The sequence below is a fragment of the Microtus oregoni genome, unplaced genomic scaffold (genome assembly GCF_018167655.1).
Source record: "Microtus oregoni isolate MIOR12 unplaced genomic scaffold, Mior012 000004F_ref0000308, whole genome shotgun sequence".
NCBI classification, from domain to species: Eukaryota; Metazoa; Chordata; class Mammalia; order Rodentia; family Cricetidae; genus Microtus; species Microtus oregoni.
This window is the reverse complement of record NW_024543063.1, coordinates 30,105,265-30,130,887: the sequence shown is the minus strand read 5'-3', so window position 1 is coordinate 30,130,887 and position 25,623 is coordinate 30,105,265. Positions and strand designations below refer to the sequence as shown.

The window sequence follows — 25,623 nt, the reverse complement described above, 5'->3', positions numbered from 1 at the left end:
GACAAGGTCTGTCTACCTAGCCTCGGCTGCCCTGGCACTCACTACTTAGATCCAGCTGGTCTTGAACTCATGGAGATCCACCTGCCTCTCCTTTCAGGCACTGAGATCAGGATGTGCACCACCATACCCAGTGGAAGCTAGGATTCTTGACTGCACAACAGAAAATAATTTCAGAACAAGTCAGTATGAAGTAAAGCTGCAGTTTATTAAGTAAAAGGGGGAGGGGAGCTGGAGAGATGGCTGGGAGGTCGAGAGTACCTGCTGGTCTTGCAGAGGACCTGGGTCTGGTTCCCAGCACACACACCAGTAACTCCATTTCTAGGGGATCTGATACTCTCTTCTGCCCTTCAAGGGCACTCGCGTGTGTGTGACGCACACATGTGTATTCACGCCCACACATGTACACATAAAATTTTAAAATAATAAATTCTGTAAAGGCTTGTTTAATTTTCTCTTACATGTACAGGTATTTGAGTGCACATGTGTCTGTGAACCATGAACATATCATACTCATGGAGACCAGAAGAGGCCACTGGGTTCTCCTGGGACTGGAGTTACCCAAGGTTGCTGTCAAGTGGGTTCTGGGAATTGAATGTGGGTTCTCTGGAAGAGCAGCCACTAATTTTTTTTTTCTTCCTGAGACAGGGTTTCTCTGTGTAGCCCTAGCTGTCCTGGACTCACTCTATATAGACCAGTCTGGCCTCGAACTCAGAGATCTACCTCCCAAGTGCTGGGATTAAAGGCCTGTGCACCACCGCTGGTTACAGTCAGTGGTCTCAATAGCTGAGCTACCGCTCCAGCTCCCTTAAGATTAGTAAAGATTTAATCACAGAAATTAAAAGAGAGAGAGAGAAAGAAAAAGGAAAGGACATGGGTGAGGGGCATTCTCAAAAGAGAGAGTGCTGGCTGAAGATGGGGCTCAGTTGGCCAAGTGCTTACTAAGCACACACAAGACCTAAACTCAATCCCCAGAGCTGCATAAGCTAGGCGTGGTGGTGCAAAGCTCTGATCTCAGCACTCAGAAGGCAGAGGTAGGAAAATCAGAAGTTCAACATTACCTCTAGCTATATAGCAAGCTGAGACCAGCCTTAGTTACATGAGACCCTGTCTCAAAATCTAAAAGAGAGAGAGAGAGAGAGGGAGGGAGGGAGAAACAGCTTCAAGTGTCTTAACCTTACCATATATATGATTTTGGTTTTTGTTTTAATTCTTTTATACATTTATTTATTGTGTATGTCCCTGCACACATGTGTGCTTACTATTTATTTTGTGTGTGCATGCCTGAGCACTGGGGTCAGAGGACAAACCTTCTGTCATGCGGGTTACAGGTCTTCAGGCTTGGTGACAAGCACCTTGACTCACTAGGCCGCCCTGCCAGCCCTGGGTTTTTTGTTTTGGTTTTGTGTATGTGTGTGTACACGTACACATGTATGTCTGTGCACATATATGCAGAGGCCAGATGTTGATGTTGAGTGTCTTTCTCTATCACTCCCTTCTTTTTTGAGACAGAGCTTCTTTCTAAATCTGGAGGTTACCGGTTTAGCAAGAATGGCTGAGCCGTAGACCCCGTGGGTCCCTCTCACTGACTCCCAGGGTTAGGATTACATGTGCACACCACCGTGCCGAGCTTTCCACACTGGTGCTCAGAATCTCCGCTAAGGTCCCGATGCCTTGCACGGCAAGCACTCTACCAATGACTCATCTCCCCCGCCCTTGCTTTGGTTTGAGTCAGGATCTATCTAAGTTGGGGTTTTCTCTCACTGTGATGAAAACACCACGACAAAAAGCAACTTGAGGAGGAAATGTTTGTTTCAGATTATACATCCACATCAAAGTCTGTCATCGAAGAAAGTTAAAGCAAAACCTGGAAGCAGGAACTGGAGCAGAGGCCATGAAGGAGCACTGCCTACTGGCTCGTTCCTCATGGCTAGCTCAACCTGCTTTCTTTTGTAACTCAGGCTACCTGCCTGGTGCTGGCACCATAATGGGATGGGCCACTAATCAAGAAAATGCCCCCCCACACACCCCAAAAGAAAGAAGATGTCACATCAGCTTGGCTACAGGCCAGTCTTATGAAAGAATTTTCTTAATCATAGTGCCTTCTTCTCAGATACTAGCTTGTGTCAAGTTGACAAAAACAACCAACCAGGACAGGGTCTCACGTAGCTCAAGCTGGCCTCAAACTTACTACATAGCTAAGATTGGCTGGCTTGAACTTTCAGTCCTCCTTCCTCCATTTTCCTGAGGGATGGGGCTATAAACATGCCACCACACTGGCAATTTTGATGTCTTCCCTTTCTTTTTAAAAAATGAAATTAAGGGCCGGGCGGTGGTGGCGCACACCTTTAATCCCAGCACTCGGGAGGCAGAGGCAGGCGGATCTCTGTGAGTTCGAGGCCAGCCTGGTCTAGAAAAGCTAGTTCCAGGACAGGAACCAAAAGCTATGGAGAAACCCTGTCTCGAAAATTAAAAAAAAAAAATGAGATTAAGAGTTGTTTCTGAGGTACATGTCATAAAATTAGAGGCCAAGATAAAAACAGGTCAACAAGGCCAAAAGATTCTTTACTATATTAAATCACAAAGACTAAGGTAAATTTTTGTTTGTTTGCTTGCTTGCTTGTTTATGAGACAGGGTCTCACAAAGCAGCTTTGGCCTGCCTAGAACTCACTATGTAGACCAAACTGCACTCAAATCCTGAGATCTGTTGATTCTGTCTCCAGAGTTCTGGAATTAAAGGCCTGTGTCACCATGCCCAACTGAGATGTGTGTTTTGAATGTAATCTGTTTGTCAGTTCCTCAGAAATAGTACAGATTTACAGCTGGGAAAGAAACTAAGCTAAGCTTAAAGGTCATATACTGGGGCTGGAAGCACAGCTCATCACTATTTTAACATTCGTATATGAAATATCTCTATATTTAAAATTTTTGTAAGCAATAGTTTTGTTATTTTAAAAACCTGTTTACTTGTTTCTTTTTGAACTGTGTCTCTTTTATCTTTGTTTTCCCTCCTTGCTGTGTAGCCCAGGTAGGCTTGCAACTCAAAAATATCCTCTTGAATGCTGAGATTACCGTGCCAGGCAATTTCAACTGCAAATTGTGCGTTGGGTAAGAGTTTGGCTTTCTGCTAATGAACCCTCTACCCTTCAAAAAAAGCCTCCACCGCCCCCCGACTGTCCCCACCCCACCCCCCGCGGCCTCCTGTCCACCATAGCCTGGTAGGTCACACTTAAGGATGGCTGAGTCTGTTTTGCAATGACAGCTGGGCGGGCCTACCGGGTGCAGGCACCCCTCCTGAGCCCCGCCCCTCCTTCCTTCCTGGTCCCCCTTCTTCATCCTCCTTCACCTCCTCCCCCTAGTTCTCGCCAGTTCTCTCGCTCTCCCTCCTCCCGTTCCCCAGCCCGGCTCCTCCTTTCTCCTGCGACCCCGCCCCCCGGCCCCCCACCCCACGCCGGTCCTTCGCGGGGCGGTGGTGCGCAGGCGCGGAGCCGAGTCCCGCTGGGCCGCAGCCGGTGGCCGGCTCGCAGTGGGCCTGTACCTGGCCCTCCACACTCGGTTCCCCCTCGCTCTGCGGAGACTGGAGGACAGACCGGACCACGCAGAAGTGTGGCGGCAGGATGGCGCAGACCGCCATGTCCGAGACTTACGGTAAATTGCGCGGGTTCGCATGCATGTGTGTAGTAGGGCAGGCCTTGGGGTCCCGGAATGTTTGTGGCTGGGCTTACGTATCCAGAGCCGGTGTTTAGAATAGCGAGATGTTGGGGCTGGACTGGGATCCTGAGAACCTGGCGGTGTCAGAAGCCAGATGGCGATACTGAGAATCTTGAGATGTTTACGGCTGGGCTGGAATCCTCCTGGTAATCTTGGGGTGTCAGTAGCTGGGATTCTGAGAATCTAGGTCTCAGGGTCCGGGTAGAGAATCCAGGGATGTCAGCTGCTGGGATCCTGAGATTCTTGGGGTGTCAAGGTCTGGCTAGAACTTGAGAGCGCCTGAATGTTTGAAGCTGGGCTGGAATCATGAGGATCTAGGGGTGTCAGGAGCTGGGTTGGACTCTCTGGCCAGCTGGTGCCCCCAGCTGTGCAGAGCGTTGTGATCCTCTGTTCCAAGTTCCCTCTTGTTTTGACCCTGGTTTCACCCTACATTTTCCTCCTTGGATTATTTAAATAGCTCAAGGTTGGGGGAGCCAGTTTATCATTGATTGTCCCCCTCCCCCCTGCAGCACCCGAGCGCAGGGACTAGGACCCAGGGCCACGCCTGCATTCAATGTCTTTGGGGGCTTGGCTGTGGGTCTCTCGAGGTTTGGAATTCCTTTCTTTGCATTGAGATTATAATGAGTTTTAAATGGATGTGTGCAGCTCTTTTCTGGAGACCCCCTGGCCTTGTGTGCCTGTCCATCCCTCCCTCCACTCTGTTATGGGTTAATTATAGCTCTTTATAAACACATACCCTCTCTATGGCCCTGCGCCTTTCAGCTTTGTCTCTCCTTCCAGCACCTAGCCATTGCCAGTGCATGTACAGGGTGTCCCCGTGCTGGGTGTCCCCTCCCACCCCAATCGAGATAAGAATAAACAACCGATTCTATGCATGGTTGCCAGTCCCTAATGAGACTTGAGACTTGACTTGCTATGTGCTGGTTCCAGGGAGGGACTCTCATGTTAAAGCATGGTGAACAAGTCCAGGTTATTTCAATGTGCCCCTGCTTCCTTCCCGCCCCCAGGGTGGGGCCAGGGGCCAGCCAGGAAGGTTCTAATCATTGTAAAAGTGCCATAGACACTTCCCCAAGAGTTTGCAGTCTAGTGAGGAATAGATTGCTAATTCGGTTGTGACCTTAATAGATGAACAATTAAAATCCAGACAGCAGTTGCAAAGGAGCGTGGTCTGGCCAACTGTGTAAGAAAGAGCTAACCATTGGGTCAGAGAGGGGCAAGTGAACAAGCAGATCTGGGGTTCAGGTCTCAGAGCATGGTTTGGGCACTTGAGGAGGGTGAGGAGGCAGTTGAAGAACCTTGAGGTTTGGACTTTGAGAGGGTGGGACCCTGGAAAGGGTATTGTGAGGCACACAGCAGCCTGGTTCACTGTCTCCTGGCACCAGCACTCCTGTGGTATGGAGGCATAATGTCTGACCCTATAAATGTAAGCACTAACCACGGGTTATTGGCTTTGTCAGGGCCACAGGTGTGTTTATCTTTTCTTTCATTTTAAGGTATTTTCCAAATAATGCCTTTATTTTTAATTTTTGTTTTGTTTTTTTGTTTCAAGACAGTTTCTGTCTTTATAGTTCTGAATGACTAAGAATGCCTCACACTTGTGGCAATCTCCCTGCCTCTGCCTCTTGAGTGTTAGGATTATAGGCATGTGTCCCCAGGTCCAGGTTTTTACTTTTTAACTAAGTCTGAATTTAATCTTTCCTTTCAACGGAGAACAATAAACAAAAAATGAATAGAAACTCCTAAGGGGAAGTTTATCTTTAGAAAGGCAAGAATGGCCTCTAAAGCTGCTGGCGTAAAAGAATAGTCACCCCAAACCAAGGCAGAGGCTGTCACCTTCGCTCATTCTTGGCGGTGTTTACACAGTATTGTTCCCCAAATTAAAACAACCAAGACCTCTCCTTCCCGACGTTTGCCTGTTGGCTGGCATAGGAATGTTTGCCTAACCTTTTAGTTCCGTGTGTTTGGGGCTGGTTTTCTGTCTTCTGTGAAATGAGGTTCTGTGCAGCTTGGTGGAAATTCGATGAAAAATAGGAGCCGGTTCTTATGGCTCCTGCTAATGGGCTGGCCACTCGCGGCCTGGAGAACAGCCCCGTGCCTTGCACTGGCTGTGTGGTGTCCAGCACTTCCTTGAAGTTCCTCACTCTGTGAACACGGTGCTTTCGGTCACATCATATCGTATGTAAACTGGGATATAAACAGGTAGGCCTCTCATTGAAATGTGGTTCACCTATCCACTTGATTAGACAGAGACACTGGGACATCAGCGAAGCACAGCTCTGGATGTGCCTGAGGAGGGTTTCTAGGCATGATTAGATCCCGAGGGCTCCAAACTAATCTGATGTTATTATTGACAAGTGATCAAAGGTTGGAGGTGGGACACGATTGGAGAAAACTGGGGGAATGTCCTTGGAGCGCCCTCTTACCCCGCCTCTTCTTATAGTCCCGCCTCTCTGCTTCCTGGCCTCTGTTGATGTGACCTGTCCATCACATATCCCCAGCTGCGATGGGCTGACCCCTGGGAAACCGAGCCAAACCAATCCTTCCTCCCTTCATTCTCTCAAGCATTTTAGTCCCAGCTAAGACTAAACCCTCAACCGGAGTGTCTCTAACCTGAAGGGAGGTTCTCCTACTTATTGTTAGAGACACAGCAGCGTGTGTGTGGTGGGAAAATGCCAGGGAGCTTTTAACCCTTCAGTGCTAGAGAACTGGTGTGGAGGAAGAGTTTGAGACAGGTGTCTACACCCTGCAGTTATACCATGTACTATGCAAAAACTCCGGAGACAGAAGAACAGAAGAATCCTGCTCATGGACACAAACATTCACAAGGAGAATGGGCTGTGGAGGTGCACCTCAGGTTGAAGAGGACCAGGACCTAGCCAATGTACCCCCAGCATAGCTCGCAACCACCTGAAACTAGGAAGAGGCAGGAAGCACCCCTCCCTGAGCCTCAGGAGCTCAACGCTGCCACATCTCTGCAGCCTCTGGCTCTGACAGCAAATATCCGTCACATTAAGCCAGTGGACTTGGGACACCTTGAGGTGCACAGCCTCGGAAGCTAACTCACAGGACGAAGTTGTTATACGATGAGTCTTAAAGAAATATAGACTTGATAAGGCAGTTTGGATTGACAATTAGGATATCCCTAATTAAAAAAAAAGCAATCTTTTCAAAGCCCTCTCATTCATAAAGTAAAATTAATTTCCTGCTAGGAGAATCACCTGAATTAATATTACCTTAGTTCACAATTTGACAAAATGTTTAAGCAGTTCAAGCAGACATCAGAAAACGGAACATTTCTTTAATTCAGTACATTTTTGATTGCCAAAGTCATGGTTTTCTTTTTCTCACTCACTGAAAACTAACCAATGAGCATTTCAAGAAGCCAGGTCTAGGGCTGGGGTGGGAGGGGGGCATGTCCACGACCCCACCACTTAGGTGTGGAGGCAGGAGGATTAGAAGTTGAAGGTCATCCTTTGCTATGCTATATAGGGAGTTGGAGACCAACCCATGCTACATGCAATCCTGTATCAAAAGAAAGGAGAGAGGAGAGGAGAGACAGGCAGGCTAGCAAGGTGCCTGGAGTGCGGGGTTAATGCATACGCTTTGCAGTCGGACTGAGCTCAGGCCTCAGAACCCACGTGAAAGTGAGAGAGCTGATTCTACAAAGTTGTCCTCTGACCTCCACACACACACACACCTGTCCTCTGACCTCCACACACACACCTGTCCTCTGACCTCCACACACACACATCTGTCCTCTGACCTCCACACACACACACCTGTCCTCTGACCTCCACACACACACCTGTCCTCTGACCTCCACACACACACACACACACACCTGTCCTCTGACCTCCACACACACACACACACACACACACACACCTGTCCTCTGACCTCCACACACACACACCTGTCCTCTGACCTCCACACACACACACCTGTCCTCTGACCTCCACACACACACCCATTGCACACCTGTGCACTCACACATTTTACACACACATACACACACTGTAATAATAATAATTTATGGAAGAAGGAAATAAAGAGAAAGAGGGAAGGGACCAAGTCTCGAGACAAGCACTGGTGCTTCGAGAGCCCACGAATCCTGAGCCTCTGTGGTTCACCTACAAAAGAGTTAGTCCAAGGGTCTGGAGAGTCTCCCCTGAAGCTCCAGAGAGAGAGGTGCTGTTGCTCAGGAACAGTCTTTGGATGCTCTATCAGGGATGTCCAACCTTTGACATTACAAGATGTTGTAGTCTATGTTGGGCAGCATTCATAGCTATCCTGGGATGCTTCTGCAGGCTTCTCAGGACCCACAGTCCCTGGATGTGCATGAGAGAAGGAACCTTGAGAAAATTATGGTGGAATGCAGTATCGTTAGAAAACCATGGTGATTGAGTAAATTAAATTCCCCAAACTTTGCAAATTCTCCAAAAAGCGATATTGGGTAAATCTGTTTGGAATTTTTTTCTTGCTATGTTAGTGGTCTTTCTGTTAGAGACCATGTCAGTTTCTTTTTTTTTTTTTTAAGAATTCACGTATATGCCAGGCAGTAGTGACACACACCTTTAAGCCCAGCACTCATCAGGCAGAGGCAGGAGGATCTCTGGGGGTGTATGTGTGTGTATGTGTGTGTGTGTGTGTGTAAATATGCCACATGTATGGGTGCCCACAGAGACCAAAAGAGGACATCTGAGTTCCTGTTCCTGGATCTGGAGTTACAGGTGACTGAGCTGGGTGTTAGGATTGGACTCTGGTTCTCTGGAAGGGCAGGAAGTGTTCTTAACGTTTGAGCCATCTCTCTAACCCTGAACATTTCTTTGAAATGAGAAAAGGTTCATGTTGTTTCTGGAATTTCTTCTCTCAAGCCCTCCTAGGGGGTGTGGTCAAACCGAGCTGGTTTGTTTTTATCCTTCTTAGTAATTCTAGTAGAACATGGCCCAGTTAAAGTGTTGGAAGCCTCTGCCGGCCTGTATCCTGGCCTGCGCCATCCCCCTGTTGCTGTGAGGGAATTTCTGAGATAGGGCAATTGTGTGTGTTTAGTAGTTTGTTAGAGATTTTCTTTTATGTGTACGAGTGCTGGCCTCCATGTATGTAAACATATCGTGTGTGCCTGGTGCCGGCAGAGGTCAGAAGACGGCTGTGGATGCCCTGGAACCAGAGTTGCGGTGATTGGAATATGGGATTGAGCAGGTGGTGGTGAGGGGGATCAAGCCCTCGCCCGAGCGGTGCTGTCCTCCCTGTTTCACTGCTGGACTGTTTTCTGTGCATTTGAAGTCAGTGTCACATAGGACATTTATGACTCAGTGACTGTAACTGTGGAATGAAGCATCAGATGACACAGGGCACTGTTATCTAAAGGATAGAACTGGATGTCAGGCCAATAGTCCCAACACTTGTGAAGTAGAGGAAGGAGGGTAGCGTTGGCTACATGGAACCTGGCCTTTAAAAAAGATAAAAGGAACCCCATTATAGCAGAGAACATAAGGCAAGTAAGCACTGTATACTTATACATTACATTATTTATCTATTTTTCTAAGCTTGTCTAAGAATTCCAAGAAAGCTGGGTGTAGTGGCACGGCCTTTAATCCTAGCTCTCGGAGGCAGAAGCAAGCAGAGCCAGCGTGGTCTACATAGAGAGACACAGGCCGGCAAAGGCTGCAAATGAGAACTTGTTTCAAAAATAAGAGTTCCCAAGGTAGTTTACGATGTGAAAGACGTTGTCAGTACAAACCAGTATGTGAACAGACAGTGAACTTGGCATCAGGTAGCCCATGTGCGCCGGTGCTGCATCAAAACAAGTCCTGCCTCAAACATCGGCGCTCGGCACTTTAGTGGCCGAGTCTTTGTGGGTCTTTCTGCTTCTCTCGTCTGGTTTTGTTTTGTTGTTTTAAGACATGGTTTCAGGCTGGAGAAATGTCTTAGTGGTTAAGAACGTTTGCTCTCTTCAATTCCGACTTCAATTCCCAGCCTGCATATCAGGTTGCTCACAACCTGTAACTCCAGCTCCGGGAGGTCCCATCACCTCTGGCCTCTGCAGACACCCACATCCATGTGCATATACCCACACACGTGCACACATAGGATGTTTTAAAAATAAAAGTAATAAAAGAGACAGGGTTTCATATGACCCAGGCATGCCTTAGTTTTGCTTCGTATCCAAGGCTGGACCTAATCCTGATCCTTCCGCCCCCACCTCCTGAAACAGATTCCCAGATTACACCATACCTGGCTCCATCCCTCACAGGTGCGGCATGCTGGCATTTAAGCCTTAAGGACTCAATAATATTTAGGTGGGGGAAGGAAGGACACTATTCATAAAGTGCTAATAAATTATGAATGTGAGGTCTATTTTAGAGAGACGTTTATCATTTTCTTTTCAAATATAAATTTTTAATCGTGCAGAAAAGCAATTGGAGGCTTAAGAACAAAGCAGCCGCCCTTTGTCATTGCTGGCAAGATAGATAGAGCGTGCGTTTAGCAGCCCCAGTGTCTCCTGGGGTACCTGCGTAGCAGTTCTCAGGAGAATGCTCGCACAGTGAACGCGGCTCTGCGCACAGCCCTTGGAGCCTTTTGCAGATCAGCTCTTTCTTCTGATCAGAGCAAAATCTCTCCTTCAGTACTAGAAGGTAAACTCTCATCTTCGGGGACAGAGGGTCCAGGTGAACTTCTGCCTTGGTCCTCTGTACGATCCAGGGCACAGACTGCCAAAACAGACTTTGATGCGAATCCATTTGAGAAACGATTTTGCTCTCAGGGAAGATGAAGCAAAAAGCCAAAATAAATAGAAACCTGACTTGGAGGGCTGGCTTGACTTTGTTCTTTGTGGAAGAAGTCAGACGGTTCCATTGTGCCAGTGGAAAGAGAACTCTAATAAGACCCGTTCTGTAGATCGAATTTCCTGGACTGACGAGTTCATGTGGGCACTTCACAGAGCCTGAACATAGGGAACACAAACATCCCTGCTGAGGACCCGAATCTGAAGCCAAGGCCCTGCCAGGCCTCAAAGCAAAGCGTGGGAGGACCTGGTTCTGCAGTTCCCAGATTCAAGGGATGGTCAGATGAAACCTGGGCAGCCAAAGAAGGAACAGGGTGACAAGCAGGGTCTGGGGGATCTGCCCAGGTACTGTTGGGCACCTTTGTGCCCAGATCTCAGCTTGGAACCCCAGTGGGATCTGGAGGGCCCCTGTGCATTCAGATGTCTGGCTTCATGGTTACCGTTTGCAGAAGGAACTCGCGTTTGTCCCAAGTCATGACTACTTGGTAACCTTTCATTTACTTTGGTCTCCAGTTCCCTTCGTAGACAAGGACGACCTTCAACTTCTGATGCTCCTGCCTCCACCCTCTGAGTGCTGAGATTATAGGTCTGCACCACCACACCCAACTTATGGATACTGGCTATCAAGCATGCCAGACAGGCTCTCTATAGTCATAAAAACATTCCAAATGGGCTGGTCTGTTTTAGGGATACAGTTCATGCTGCCTAGTTAAGCATGCTCCCGAGTGGACTATTGCTAGCCATTGCCAGGCCTCAGCTTTCAGGTCAACACCTTGAACACTGTCTGAAGCTCTTCTGACACCAATGACAGTCCTGTGCCTGAGTGGGCAGATGGTCTTGCCTGCAGATGGGAGCAGAATCGTATAGTTCATGCCCAGTGTACTGGTGTGTAGAACTCAGACCTACTGTGAGATGGCCAATAGGCTAGCCTTCAGCACCGCTACTGATGTGACCAGATCTTGTTGACTCACTATGTTCCATAGGGAGCAAATTCTATCTGTGGATCCAGGGCTAACTAGGACTAAAAGGTGAGAGTGCTGAGTGGTACCACAGACCTAGGAGGCCCCTAGAGCACAGACGCTGTCCATCCGAACAATGTACTGTTAGGACACTTGTTTTCTCTGTGTGTCTGTGGTGGCCAGATCACAACAGCAGGAGGTCAGACTTTCAAAGATGAGAAGTCTCTGCCCTCAGCGGGTCAAAACTGGCACATGAGCCAGCTCCCCATAAAGGAGGAGCTGAGAGCAAGCTGACTGTTCTTTGTCTGGCATGCTTACCTGACCTTCCAGTGCATCATGGAACATCAGGAAGGCCCTTCGGGTCAGCCACAAATCAAGTTAGCTATTCACACTGGGTGGGGTCATGCACACCTGTGATCCCAGGACTTGGGAGGCAGAGGCAGAAGTTTAGACTGTATATTAAGACCCTGTCTAAAACGGAGAAGCTATTTGGCTCTCCCCGCTTCTCTTCTCCATCTCTCCTCTGGTTGAAATATTCCTCAAATCATCTTGACAGATGATTTGCCGTTATTTCTTTATAGAGTCTGGCAGGCTTTGTCCCTCTGCTAACCTGATCAGATTCAACAGTCTACTCTTTAATGCACCCCAAATTTGCTCCTCATTAAAGGCAGCTGTTCTAATCAGACCTCTTTATCGCTGGTTCACTGTGTCCTGCACTGGCAGCTGACTTCCCATACTGGGCTGCCTGTCCCTAAGGAAAGCACCAGACTTGGCATTTTCTGAACTACACACCCCCTCCATGCTGAGCCCCGCCATCCACGGACATTCAGGCCAGCCATCATCCGGGTCATCTGCTGGACATCCTGCTTTGTTCTCAGCTCCTGACTGACCTGGAGCCTACAGTATCTGGACAGAGGACTGGCCAGTCCCTCAGCCTCACAGCTCCGCAGGGTCACTTCTGGTCACCTTCTCTTCTTCTGCTTCAGTTATCCAATTCCCTGGCTTCACCCTGGACATCCTCTGTCCATTTCCCATTACTGACTACATCCAACCTGACATGGAAATTCCTGGCTCTTTGATAGGTTATCATCTGCCTCCTTTCCAGATAACCAGTCCTCCACCCCAAGCTCCAGCATCTTTACTTTCTAACGATGCTCCTCTAGGGCATGTGCTGTGCCAAGTCCTGGCTCAGTCCTTTACTCTGTAGACCTGCTGCTGCAGGACAGAGAGCTTTGTAGGGGGACGGTGGTGGGTGTACAGCTCACTCCCCTTTCCTGGATGTCAGCTGGTCTTGCACATCTCAACCCATTACTTGCCCCGGTGGAGCCCACCAACAGATGGAGATGCCAGGGAAGAGTGTGCCCACATCGTCCAGGCAGCACCCTCACCTGTGCCTTCCCTGTTGTCTCAGAAAGAAGTTCCTTCCCCATCCAAGATGAGCCAGCCTTTTACACAAGCTGCCCCGGGTCTCAGTTGCTTACGTCTCAGCCCCTCCTTCTTCTCTGGCATGTACCCACTACTCTGATCCCCTCCTCATCCTCTGCCTCTTCCCTCCCAGCTTCTGGATTCTTCAGCCCTCTGGAGTCAGGATTCTGCTCCGCTTCAGGGGCATGGACTTCACCAGAGACCTTTTATCTTAGTCTCTGCTTCACGGTCAGCCTGTGAAGGAAGCTTCCTGTGGGCTCACCTCGTTGGCTTACAGGTGTTTTCAGATGACTCTGCCACTTGGTATCTCAAAATAGACTCTTCTTGCAACCTTTGGCATCCTTTATAGGGGGTCTTCGCATCGCAAGCCAAGCAGGAAAGCAAGGAACCCCCAAATGCCTACATTCTACCTATCCAAAACCAAGTACCATCCAGCCCGAACCCTTCCTGGCAAGAAGAGGGACCCCCGGAGAGGGTCCTGCACTTCAAGGTCCTCCAACCTGCTATGGTGCATGGAAATCTTAACATCAAAGTGGCTCTGAGAAGGGGAAACTAGGGAGGTGTCATAGAACCTGTGTTCTCCACTGTGAGGATGGCAGCGTGCATGAGGGTGGAAGTCCTGGGAGGAGGCCACCATGTTTGTGCCTCGTGTATCTTTTTCCCCTTCCTAAGAGAAGTGGGCAGCATTCTTGGGAGGACCAGGTCAGTGTCTCTTGAAATCTGGTGTTGACAGACTGCAGGTGGCGAGTCCCTCCTCCCTGACCCTCCCTTCCCCCCCCCCCCCCCCCCCAGCATTCTCTCATCTGAGAACAAGCCCAGGGTTAAAGCAAGATGGAGGTCACAGCCAGCAGCAGCTACACGGGCAGAGGCGCTGTTGCTAACCGAGCCTGCGGTCGCTGGCACTGGCTTTTGAGCACAGTGTGTTGTGCTGTTTGGTCATGTTGAGTGGTCCCCTGCGGTATAGCCTGCTTCTGTGCCTTAGCCTGTGGTCCCGCTGTGGGTCTGCGAGGGTCTGGGGAGGCAGTAAGGGCACTGAATGTCATGTCCTCTGGCAGCTGTGACTGTTTTTGCTCTGTGATGCCTCTGCGGGAGGGTGGCTAATGCCTGCCCACTGATTGCTGATTGCTTGATAGCTTTCCCATAATCCCACCCGACATTTATCATATGGAAAGTTAAAAGTGCACCGGCATAATATCCCATTTTAGCATTCCTATTTTGGGATCCAGACTTCTCCCTGCCTTCAAGCTGATTCTTCCATGACCTTGTGAGTATAATAAAAAGATAGACGCTGAGAAGGGAAATCCATGATTTGGGAGGGAACAGAGGTCACCAAAAAAAAAAAAAGTCATGTAATAAATATTCATAAAAAAAACTGTCAGACTCCACCACTCAGAGCCTACTGTGCTGTTACCTCGCCAGCCCCTTGTCATGGTAGCTAACGTCCCCTCCACTCTCTCCTTTCTGTTGTTTGGTTGGTGGATGGGTGTAGGGGTTGTTGTATTTATTATGGTTGTTGAAATACGGTTTCACAGAGCCCTGGTTGGCTCCTAAGTCCTTACATAGCTGAAGTGACGTTAAATTCCTGGTTCTGCTGCATCCACACCCCACAAAGTGCCGATTACACCACTCCTGCCCTACACTGTTCGCGTCACAGCCAGAGACATGTCATCATTGCCTTCCTTCGTTCCGACCTCCCCTCGCTTTTAAGATGTTATGCGTGTGAGTGTCTTGCCTGCGTGCACATGTATGCAGTGCCCTTGGAGGCCAAAAGGGGCATCAGATTTCCTGGAACTGGAGTTAAAAAAGGTTGTTACCTGCTATAGGGGTTCTGGGAACTGAACACTGATCCTTTGCAAAAGCAGCAAGTGCTCCTAACCTCTAAGCCATCCCACCAGCCCCTCTTCCTAGTTCCTTAGCGTCCCCACTTCTCACTTAAGTAATTCTAGTATGTATTTCTACAATCAGCCAGACAAGGCTGTCATTTTTTTTTAAAGCAGCTATATGTAGTTTAGTTCCTGTCAGTCCTTTCTCCGTCACGGCACGCTGACGCGGCACCCTTTGGCCAGGTGTGGCAATGGTGCAGTCAGCGGTTAGTGTGCAAAGGACAGCTCAGCAAATCTGAGCAGAGTGCGCACTCGGCTATGCGAGTCCAAGGTCCAGGAGCAGGGATTTGTGATCTTCGAGCAGAGTCCTTAGTGTTCTGTGGGAGTCTCCCTTTGCCTGCCTGTTGTCAGTCTCTTTACCTTCTCTCTCCCCACCCAAGGCAACAGCAGACCCAACCAAAGTTCTTTTTTACTCTCTCTTTATAACTTACATAATGTTACTCCCTAACAGAAGAGAATATTGAATAAGGTTGAGAATTTTCAGTTTCCTTTAGACTGGGAATCTGAACCAACTGAAATTTTGAGTGTGCATCTCAGTGGTGCTGAAGTACAGTCACATCTCCTGGGCTGCTGGACAGATGGCTCAGTGGTCAAGAGCACTAGCTACTCTTCCAGAGGACCCAGGTTTGATTCCTAGCACCCACCTGGCAGCTCTAGTCCCAGGGGAGCCAGCTGCAGAGGCATTGCGTGCACAGGGTGTATAAACATGCATGCAGGAAAACACCCATACAATAAAGCAAAAATAAATAAGATCTCCAATAGAGAACAAAAATAAAAGTACAGTCACCTGTCATAATGTAATGGTCACCACCACCCATCTCTTGAACCCTCATTTTCATGCCCCTGAAATGGCAATTCTCCATTTCCACCCCCAAGCCCATATTTGTCATTTTATGACTGGTTTATGTCACCAGTATTCTTAAGTTCATCTGCTATAGCAGTTATTAGAAGCGCTCCCTTTTTAAGGCTAAGTTCTGGTCTGCTGTATGGAGATACCGCATTTTGTGTGTCTGTTCCCCCACTGATGGACACTTATTTGAGTTGCTTCCTGTTTTACTACCTTGAAACATGTTGGTGTGAACATGAATATTTAAAGCTTCATTTTTTAATTGTATGTGTTCCGTCTGTGTGTACGTAAGTGCACTATGCATGTGCCTGGTGCCTCCCAGGCCAGGAGACTGGATTCCCTGGAGCTGGAGTTAAGGATGGCTGTGAGCTGCCGTGTGGGTGCTGAGAAACAAACCCAGGTCCTCTGCAAAAGCAGCCAGTGCTTGAGGCTATGAAGTCACTTCTCCAGCCCTTATTAGAACTTGGTTTTGAACCAGAGTTGAAGTTTATTAAAAGATATTTTAATACAGATTTTATACTTAATGAATAAGAGAAAGAGAAAAGCACTCAGGAAGAAAGTCAGACACATGCAAGAAGATGGGTGTAGGCGTCTCAAAGAAGAGTCTCGACGTCATGCTTTAAAATCAGTGAGAAGCTGAAGCTATTGGCATTTAAATGCTGGCACAATTCTAATGCCACTGCCCCATAATTGTCTGCAGCCATTTGGATATCACTGGAGACCAAATAGGTTTGCTTTCTGAGTGACGGTGATAGTTCTTAGAAGCTGGTGACGGGGCCATGCCAAAAACCAGCAGCTGGCTCAGCTTAGCGGGGAAGAGCAGGGAGTGGCTAGGGACATCAGCATTTGGTCCCATCGGGAAGAGGATGTGGTCTGGAGTTAGGAATACAGAGCGTGGGTGCCAGGCAGGGTGGGGCTTGCAGTGGGTCAGGGCTAAGTTAGGCTAGGAGGTCCATTCAGAGGACAAGGAGCCCGTGGCGTGCAGCTCCCAGCTATGCAGGACTAGAGTTCTTACTAAAGAGAAAGCGATTGGGAAGAGGCTTCCTCTTCTAGACTAATGCAGCTTGCAGCTCGGTCTGCATGTTTGTAGAGGCTAACGGGGACCCGTTTCATTCATTGGCACAGTTAATTCCCAACCTTCCAACTTCTGAAGCCGTTAAAGGAACAGTTTGGGAAAGCTCTGACTGTATCGGAACTATGCAAATGGGCAAGGCATAGCTAGGAAAAGGCCAGCTGGTGTCTGTGTTTTAGCAGAAGTCCTCTTTCTTATCAACAGCTAACACGCCACTAAGTTTTAGGACCATAGTCTGAGTGTGTTTATACCTCCCTTTAAATTAATTCCTTACTCTTTCTTTCCCTTTCAGATTTCTTGTTTAAATTCTTGGTCATCGGGAACGCGGGAACTGGCAAATCTTGCTTGCTTCATCAGTTCATTGAGAAAAAATGTGAGTGAAACCAGACGTTTTGTAATGTCTGTGAGCCTTCCCTGGGCACAGGGTGCTGCTGGGAAATCTGAGCTTGTCTGTGAGCCTTCCCTGGGCACAGGGTGCTGCTGGGAAATCTGAGCTTGTTTGTGAGCCTTCCCTGGGCACAGGGTGCTGCTGGGAAATCTGAACTTTCTGGAGGGAAAACCATAACTTCAAAGTGCTTCACTTTTAAAATTTTATTTTTGAAAATTTCATACATGTATATACTTTGATTCTCTCCACCTCCCTCTAGAGCCTAGCGTGCCCCCGACCCTTTCCCTACTTCCATGTAATATCATTGAATTTGATTAAGGTTGCTTACATGCACATGTGTGTGGGGTTTTATCCTGGATCACAGACAACAGGCAACTTATCAGAAGCTACACCCTTGAAGTAAAATGACTCCTTCCCCTAGCAGCCAGACTAGCATCTCCTCAGCTAGGGCTAGAGCCTACTGGGCCCCTCAGTCCTCCGAGCTGGAATGCTGATGGGCTGGATCCTGTGCAGGGACCTTCCCATGGGCGCTGTGAGTTCCTGAGTGTAAGGCCGTGCAGAAGCCCCTCCTCTGGCTCCTACGGTTTTCACCTGCTCCTCACCTCCCACCCTCCTTGCTGTGAGCAACAAGCCAGCCTTTATTTCAGCACTTTCAGCAGCTGGGCGTCTCTGCATTAGCTTCTGTCTCCTCCAAAAGGAAGTTTCTCTGGCCACGGTGGAGAGCAGCACTCACGGAAGGGTAGAAACAGAAGCGTTCAGAAGGCAGTTTGACAGCATGTCCATTTGGCAAAACAACTATAGCGGGTTCTCCTCTGAGGTCTATTACCTCTCCAGCGTGGGCTTTGCATGATTACAGTAGTAAGAATGGATCTCCCCTGGTGGGGCAGGCGTCAGATCCAGTCTGAGAGTGGCTGGTTGTTCCTGTGGCATTGCTACTGTTATACACAGGCACACAGGGTCTAGCCCTGGGTAAAAGTGCTTTTATGTAGTATTACAAGGTTGTGGTTTTGAGTTTTGTTTTTAAATATAAGGTCTTGTTATGTAGCCTTGGCTGGACTGAAGCTCACTATGTAAACCAGGATAGCCTTGAACTCATAGATCCACCCAACATCCCTGCCTTCGGACTGCATTCTTAGCTTTTACACGATCGAGTTTTTATTTTTTAGATTTATTTATTATGTATATAGTGTTCTGTCTGTCTGTATCCTTGCTGGCCAGATTAGGGCACCAGATCTCATTACAGATGGCTGTGAGCCACCATGTGGTTGCTGGGAATTGAACTCAGGACCTTTGGAAGAGCAGTCAGTGCTCTTAACCTCTGAGCCATCTCTCCAGCCCTGATGGAGTTTTTTTGAAGTTAGTGTTCCAATTTAATAGTGGCTCGGTCTCTAGTGTTTCCTTATCCTAAGAGATTACAGAACAGTAAGCGTGATGGATTCTTCAGCAAGAACCCCGTTTCCTGGCCGAGTAGTGAGAGCCACACTGGAGTGCATTGGGTAGGTTATAGCCTTCGACTGCTCGGGGCAGCCTTCAGTGCCTCTCAGGCCCTTCTGTCTCTTACGCTGGTCTACAGGTCAGGAAGTGAAATGGAGGTCACAGGTCCCTGGGAGGAGTGTCTGTTACAGAGGACTAGATTATCTAACCTCTCATGTCTCCAGAAGAGAAAAAAATGCATCATCAAGTGACCCGATTTACGAAGCAGTACGCTGTGTCCGAGTCCTGAGAGCCAGCAGGGGACAGGGGTAGCATTTGTTCTAGCTCATCCCCTGTCGTAGGCAGTGACGGGACTCTCCAATAAACTCATAGTTTTGCTCTACAACGCTACAGCTAATGAACATTTGGTATTAGTAATACACATAAGAAAGGGCCAAAAAAAATTTCCAGAAAGACCCCAAATCAGAGTTCTATGATCAAGTTATCTTCGGGTCTCCTCTGTTCAGTTCTTTGGAAATAACAACAATTTGATCACTTCACTGCTAAGTGTCCAGTGTTACCAGGCACAAGCCCTACTGCGTGGCAGGCTGGTGTCAAGTGGCTGATGTTAGTCTTCTGTCTCAGGCTCAGGGGAAGCCTCTTCCAGTAACTATACCTTGTATGAGATGGGGAACTCTCTACTGTCTCTAAGAGCAGGAATTGTGTGCTTTACTAAAGTTAGTGCCGATCGTCAGCTGACTGAGAGAGAAGGGATGGCTGAAGCTAATGGCCTTTTCATCTATAGAGCCCTCGGGATAGCCCCTTCTTTTTACTATTTTTATTTTAGTTTTTCAGCCCTGACCTTAACGCTACTATTGAAATCTGTGAACTGTTACCTTCATGTTCTAAAATGTAATTATTTGTTGTTTGTTTTTCTTTTTTAGTCAAAGATGACTCAAATCATACAATAGGAGTGGAGTTTGGCTCGAAAATAATAAATGTTGGTGGTAAATATGTCAAGTTGCAGATCTGGGACACAGCTGGACAGGAGCGGTTCAGGTAGCTCTCCTAATTCACTAACAATACTTGAACTTGGACCCAAACCATTTAGCTAGATTTCCTCACCGCATGTGGTCTCAAACCAACATGCACACTGATTTCAAAAGCTCCAGCTCAGCCTGGAAGCTCTCACTGATAAAAGAGCACCAGACTGGACCCCAGATACCAAAACAAGCAGGAGAAGGCACTGGGTCTAGCGTCTCAGGTGGCAGCTCAGTAGGTAAAAGCTGGGCAAGCCTGCAATCTGAATTCAATCCCCAGAACCCATGCAAAGGTGGAAGTAAGGACTTCACAAAGTTCTTGTCTGACTTCTACATGCATGCCCCACCCCAACATCATATATGCAATAATAAATAATAAAAAATAATCAATAATTAATAAATAATAATAATAATAAAACTAGCAAACAGAGAGAAGTTGGCGTTACGGAAGAGAAAATGTTTTACTGAAAAACAGATCATTGAGAATGTGAAGTAGACAAAAGGCCAGTCAGTCCTTGTAGAGCAAAGAGTAAATGTGGGCCGCTGGCAGGGATCTAGGCTGCTCCCATCCAAGCTTTTCCTGGGAAGAAGGGAGGGGATAGCACAGGGTACCCAGAAGTGGCAGACAGAGATGTGAGGGTTTCCTGGGGCGTGGTATCCACATAGAGCTGAGGACATTAGGGCCACATGCTGACCCGAGCCTCCTGTGCCTTCTAAGGAGCTGCTCAGTAGAGCCGTCCCTGCTTTGGAGAGAGCCCCCTGCTGGTCTCAGCCCTATGCAGTGGTTCACAGAGGAAGCATGGTTTTTATGGGGAGAGGTAAAGGGACTCGATTGTTAGAAGCCCTGTCGTTCCTTCAGGTCTGTGACAAGAAGCTACTACAGAGGTGCAGCTGGGGCTCTCCTCGTCTACGACATCACCAGGTAAAGTCAGCTTCCCACCACAGACGACTTGGTGTTCTGCTCCGTGCTGGTGAGACGCGTGATTCCCTTGGGTCTAGAAAGGCAGCATGGCTGAACCCAGCAAACCTCTGGGCCCTTTCCAGGGGATTCATAGAGGTCGTTAGTGTTTCTTTGTGAGCTCTTGGGGGCTGAAACGAGCCTTCTGCCTCACTGGTCTCCTTCACACCACATGGGACACATTCCTTGAGGTCAGCAGGGTTCTGTGAGTTCTCAGATGTGAATCAAAGAGCTAAAGATGCAGACTTAGGCTCAGATCCCAGCTCGAGCCAGGGGCTTTGTGATCTCTGCAGGCCTGGATCTCCCTGTTTGGGTCTTGGTTTCCTCATCTATGAGATGAGGGTAACATTCTCGAACCCCCAGAAAGCTATGGAAGGGAGTGGGTTTAAACCAACTAGTGAAATACTTACTGCAGTTACTAGCTGCATGTAACAACTTAGTTTCTCCCTGGGTTGCACTGGCCACATTTCAAATCCTCCATGCCTCCTGTGGCTGGTGACCACAGGATTGGCCAATGCTGGTTGCAGCCCATTCCTGTCCTCGGGGATATTTCATCAATGCGTTGACCTCAGAATTTGCAACATTGTCCTGGAAGCATGTGATTCAGACGGTTCCATTAAGGGGCCCTTCCTGGGAGGAATCTGATCCAAAAGAGAATAGTGCATGGTTGTCTTTTTTTTCTGAGAGGGTGATGTTCCTGACTCCACCCTCCTCTCCCCCGGTGCCACGAGAGGCTCAACCTACCAGGGTGTGGCATCAACTTATGCCATTCCTTAAATGTGAGAGCCAATCTGTAGGTCTGAGTTGGTCCTGGGTAGACAGAGACAGGAAGTCCTGCATGTCCCTGAGCCTCCAGCTCCTAGCAGCAGGAGCATCCTCGCAAAGTCAATGTGGTGGACTCCTGTGGATCAAGGTGCCCACAGTTCTGCAGGTGACAGTGATAAGTGTTGCAAGTCAGGCGTGTACCTTGCACATCCTCAGGGCTCAGGTGCATTTGTGAAGTGAATGAAAAGACCCCTTTCCCTCTGAACCCAGACTGTCTGACTCACGGACTTCGTCGTAACACAAGCTAAACGTAGCCCCTGGGTCTGATGTCTCACCAAGTACTGGGTTCCCACATCACTTCTGAGGCCCCGTTGCCCTTGCTGAAATGTTGACAAGCAGTGTGCATGGTGAGGATGACTGGAAAGAGTTGCTGGTTTTATAAAATACATGTATTATTTCCACAATCTTATGTTACACAGCCGAGAAACCTACAATGCGCTTACTAATTGGTTAACAGATGCCAGAATGCTGGCGAGCCAGAACATCGTCATCATCCTCTGCGGGAACAAGAAGGACCTGGATGCTGACCGTGAAGTCACCTTCCTCGAAGCCTCCAGGTTCGCACAAGAGAATGGCAAGTGACTTCTTCCTCTTATAGCCTCTCACAGGGTTGGTGGGCTGGGCACAGTGGCATTTCTTTGGGTTTAAAACATCTGGTGGAGTTTTGAGCTTAAATTATCTTAGGAAATTGTGGAACTCAGACTGTAGTTCAGCATAGCTCAGTACATCTCATTCTGCTGACAAAGGCCAGTGTGCTGGGAAAACAAGGTAGTTACCTTCCGTAAGGACTTTTAGGTCTCTGGGATGTTAGCCATCTTAGGGTGGCATACATTTTGTGTATCTTGAAACCTAATTGGTGAAGTAGTCATTCCACATAGAAAGGAAGCAGAAGAGACACTCGACAAGCTGGCTTCATTTTCTTACATTAAGTCATTTGTTTAATAGTAACGAATCTTTGTTTGTTTTTTGAAACAGACTCTGTGTAGTCCTGGCTGTCCTAGAACTCACTATGTAGACTAGGTAACAAATTTAATAATGTTTAAACTGCATTGCAAAATTATCCATTGTTTATAGAGATAATGGCATTATAAACATTCAGGAAGAGCCTTAATTCTGAGAGCCAGCTCATACTAATATATCCTTATGGCCCATCTGTTTGGACTCAAAGACAGAAAATTGTTTTCCCAGTTTGATGGGTTTTTACTAAAAAAATAAACACAAGCCAGCCATGGTGTTATGGGCCTGTAATCCCTGTATTTAGGAGGCAGAGGCAGGAGGATTACTGAAAGCTCGAAGCAAACTGTTTCAAAAAGTGGGAGGAGGGGCAGGTAGGAAGAAGGAAGACCCAGTGCAGACTACGTACATGGGTGTTCTAGAGTAGTGGCTCTCAGCCTTCCAAACACCACGACCCTTTACTGCAGCTCCTCATGCTGTGCTAACCCCCAGTCATAAAATTATTTTTGTTGCCACTTCATAACTGTAATTTTGCTACTGCTATGAATCGTAATCTAAATATCTGCTTCCCAGTGGTCCTAGCTCACAGGTTGAGAACCGCTGTTTTAGAGCTACTCAGAAAGCAAGAGCTGGTTAGTACAATGAAGAAAGTCCCTTATCAGGACAGACCAGAAGCTAATAGCGGTGGTGCAGCTAACGCCGCAGTGGGCTTTCCACTGGACTCAGCCCCTGCTCTGGGGATAGAACAGCTTGACTTCGAGCCAGACTTCAGGGCTCGAGAGCTGGCTCAGTGGTTAAGCGCACCTGTTCTTGCAAAGGACCAGGTTCAATCCCAGCCCACCACCTCCTTTCGCACCAGGTACACACGTAGTACACAGACATACATGCAGACAAAACACCCATGCACACAAAATAATAAAAGTAAATCCAGTGAGACTTCTGCCCCACCTTCCCAATGAAAACTGTTGATGCTTAGAAGAGAGTAGCATTAGTAAACTTACCTAGGACACCCAAACGCACACATTTTCAAACTGGGCTGCAGGGCCGTGTCTGGTTGGACAGACATGGGTCCTGCTCGTGTGCAGTGCAATGCCGTGACGCATCAGCTCCGTGTCTGCGTTCATGGAGACCTGCAGATCACGTGGAGAAGGAAACTGCAGCTTACTTCTTCTTGTCAGTTCAGGAATTAGGGCATGATAATAATCATTCTTCAATGAGTTCCCCATTACTCAATACATTAATGTACCCGGATGTGACGGTACCTGTAATTCCAGCACTTGAGACAGAAGAGGTAAGGATCAAGAGTTCAAACCAGCTTCAACTATATGAAACCTTACCTCAAAAACAAACAAACAAAAACAACAAAAATGTAAATTTATGTATATTAATTTTATGTTTATAGAAATTAGAGAATTTAGGGGCTGGGCTGAATTTTGCTTGTCACTCTGAGAATGCTGTGCAGGCTGTTAGCAGTTCAAAGTCACTGTCATTGGGCCAGCGAGATGGCTCAGTGGACAAAGGACCAAGTTCCATCCCTGGGACCCACGTAGTGGAAGGAGAGAACTAACTCCTACAGCATGTTCTCTCCCACCACACATGCACCGTAGTTCACACTCTCTCCAAAGTGAATGAGTAAATGCAATAATTAAAACTGTGAAGATTGCTGTCTTCTAACCATGATTCGCTGTGTTCTTTGATGCCACTTTCAGAGCTGATGTTCCTGGAAACGAGCGCACTGACTGGTGAGAACGTCGAAGAAGCTTTCATGCAGTGTGCAAGGAAAATACTTAACAAAATCGAATCAGGTAACAGTCTTCCCCTGACCTCAGCTGTGGGTTTTACCCTGTAGCTCAACAGTGCCCCCTGCTGCTTGCTGGAGTAGTACAGCACCCCTAGATAGCATGCCAATCACACTCGCCTGAATACAGACTCAATAGCCATTTTCTTGGTCCTCAGGTGAGCTGGACCCGGAGAGAATGGGCTCTGGCATCCAGTATGGAGACGCTGCCCTGAGACAGCTACGGTCACCACGGCGTACACAGGCCCCAAATGCACAGGAGTGTGGCTGCTAGGCGCGCCAGCAACACAGGTGGGTGCTGGAGGCCCTGCATGCTGGACAGAAAAGAGAGTGTGAAATTGCAATGGAAGTATTGGGGAGAGCAGGAGAGGAGATCCATAGGGGTAGTCAGAGGTGTGCCCAACAGGACCAACCCTGCATGAACTCCTCCCGACCACTCAGAGGCAAAGGCAGGGCACACAGAGCCCTGTGGTATCTGCGGGGGCAGCAATTCCTTCTCGGTAAACCATGGAGCAGATTTGGCCCAAATGAAGCCTCCCCAGCAGCATCTCTAAAACCAGCAAGCTCGCCATTAAACACTTTTTTCTTGTTTTTTTGAGACAGGGTTTCTCTGTTTATCCCTGGCTGTCCTGGTACTCGTTCTGTAGGCCAGGCTGGCCTGGACTCAGAGATCTGCCTACCTCTGCCTCCCAAGTGCTGGGATTAAAGATGTGCCACCATTGCCCAGCTATTATACTTTGATAGCTCTCTCCCATTTACCACAGTGACCTTTCTTGTCAGGGAAGTTGAGGCAGGAGCTCACTATATAGCCCAAGATGGGCCTACCACCTTATGACCCTCCTCCTGCTTCAGCCTCCCAAATACTGGGATCACGTGTGTATGCTATCTTGCCCAGCTCACTGTGGCATTGCCCAGCAGGATGAGCTAGTGTTAATCCAAAGGTAAAACTGTCCTGTGCATTGGGCTGGGAGCTGTTTTGCATTTACAACCACTCAGGTATCTAACCACACTTGATGTTTCTCAGGTTCCGTGGCGGTTTCTGGAGCGCAGCTGCTGGAGCCTGAAGAGTCTGGAGTCTCTACTGCCACCTTTTCTACTCCGCACAGAAACAGATCTTCATGGGGGAAGCCGCAGTGCACACTGGCAGACAGGGCTCAGCAGCCACACTGCGAACTAACTCAGTGGACAGTACCTTTAGATACCACACATATGCAAAGATCCCCGCCCCACGTCTACCCCTTCCTGTTCCGAGAAACCAAGCTTGTGCTGCACACAGCCTGGCCCGTTCCTCCAGCACGGAGCCAGTGACAAGACAGAATCCTGCACCCAATGAAGCTTTTCTTCTTCACCTCACAGGAAATGCAGTTTGTGAATGTGAGCGTGCTTCTCTCATGGCATTGGTTACACACGACTCAGTATCAAAGGACTCTGGCACTAAGAGCCAGCGCGTTTCTTATTTAATCCCTCTTGCCCTTTCTACACCGTGTGTCTGTGACCCACACCTGAAATGCTAACCCTCAAGGACTCCCTGTCATCTGGAAATAAAGTGGAACCGAGTGTCTCACGCA

The 25,623-nt window shown here is 48.2% G+C and overlaps 1 protein-coding gene and 1 long non-coding RNA gene across 2 annotated transcripts in view; one reads left to right on the top strand and one right to left on the bottom strand.

The window, feature by feature from the left end:
• LOC121446798 overlaps nt 1–3,829 on the bottom strand; it is a 15,995-nt gene extending 12,166 nt beyond the window's left edge. The window contains exon 1 of the long non-coding RNA XR_005974133.1: nt 3,646–3,829. This is a non-coding gene — a long non-coding RNA (uncharacterized LOC121446798). The remainder of the gene's footprint in view (nt 1–3,645) is intronic.
• Nucleotides 3,347–25,623, top strand: Rab4a (RAB4A, member RAS oncogene family). Its single transcript, XM_041649586.1, has 8 exons — nt 3,347–3,646; nt 16,972–17,052; nt 19,425–19,539; nt 20,380–20,442; nt 21,723–21,877; nt 23,967–24,062; nt 24,214–24,346; nt 25,080–25,623. The coding sequence occupies exons 1-7, from the start codon at nt 3,616–3,618 to the stop codon at nt 24,327–24,329; spliced, it is 657 nt and encodes a 218-aa protein (XP_041505520.1). The 5' UTR covers nt 3,347–3,615; the 3' UTR covers nt 24,330–24,346; nt 25,080–25,623.

Coding starts and splice junctions, on each gene's coding strand:
- Rab4a (XM_041649586.1), top strand. CDS start 3,616: ATGGCGCAGACCGCCATGTCCGAGACTTACG. Junction 3,647..16,971: donor CGCCATGTCCGAGACTTACG/GTAAATTGCGCG, acceptor TTTCCCTTTCAG/ATTTCTTGTTTAAATTCTTG. Junction 17,053..19,424: donor TCAGTTCATTGAGAAAAAAT/GTGAGTGAAACC, acceptor TTTCTTTTTTAG/TCAAAGATGACTCAAATCAT.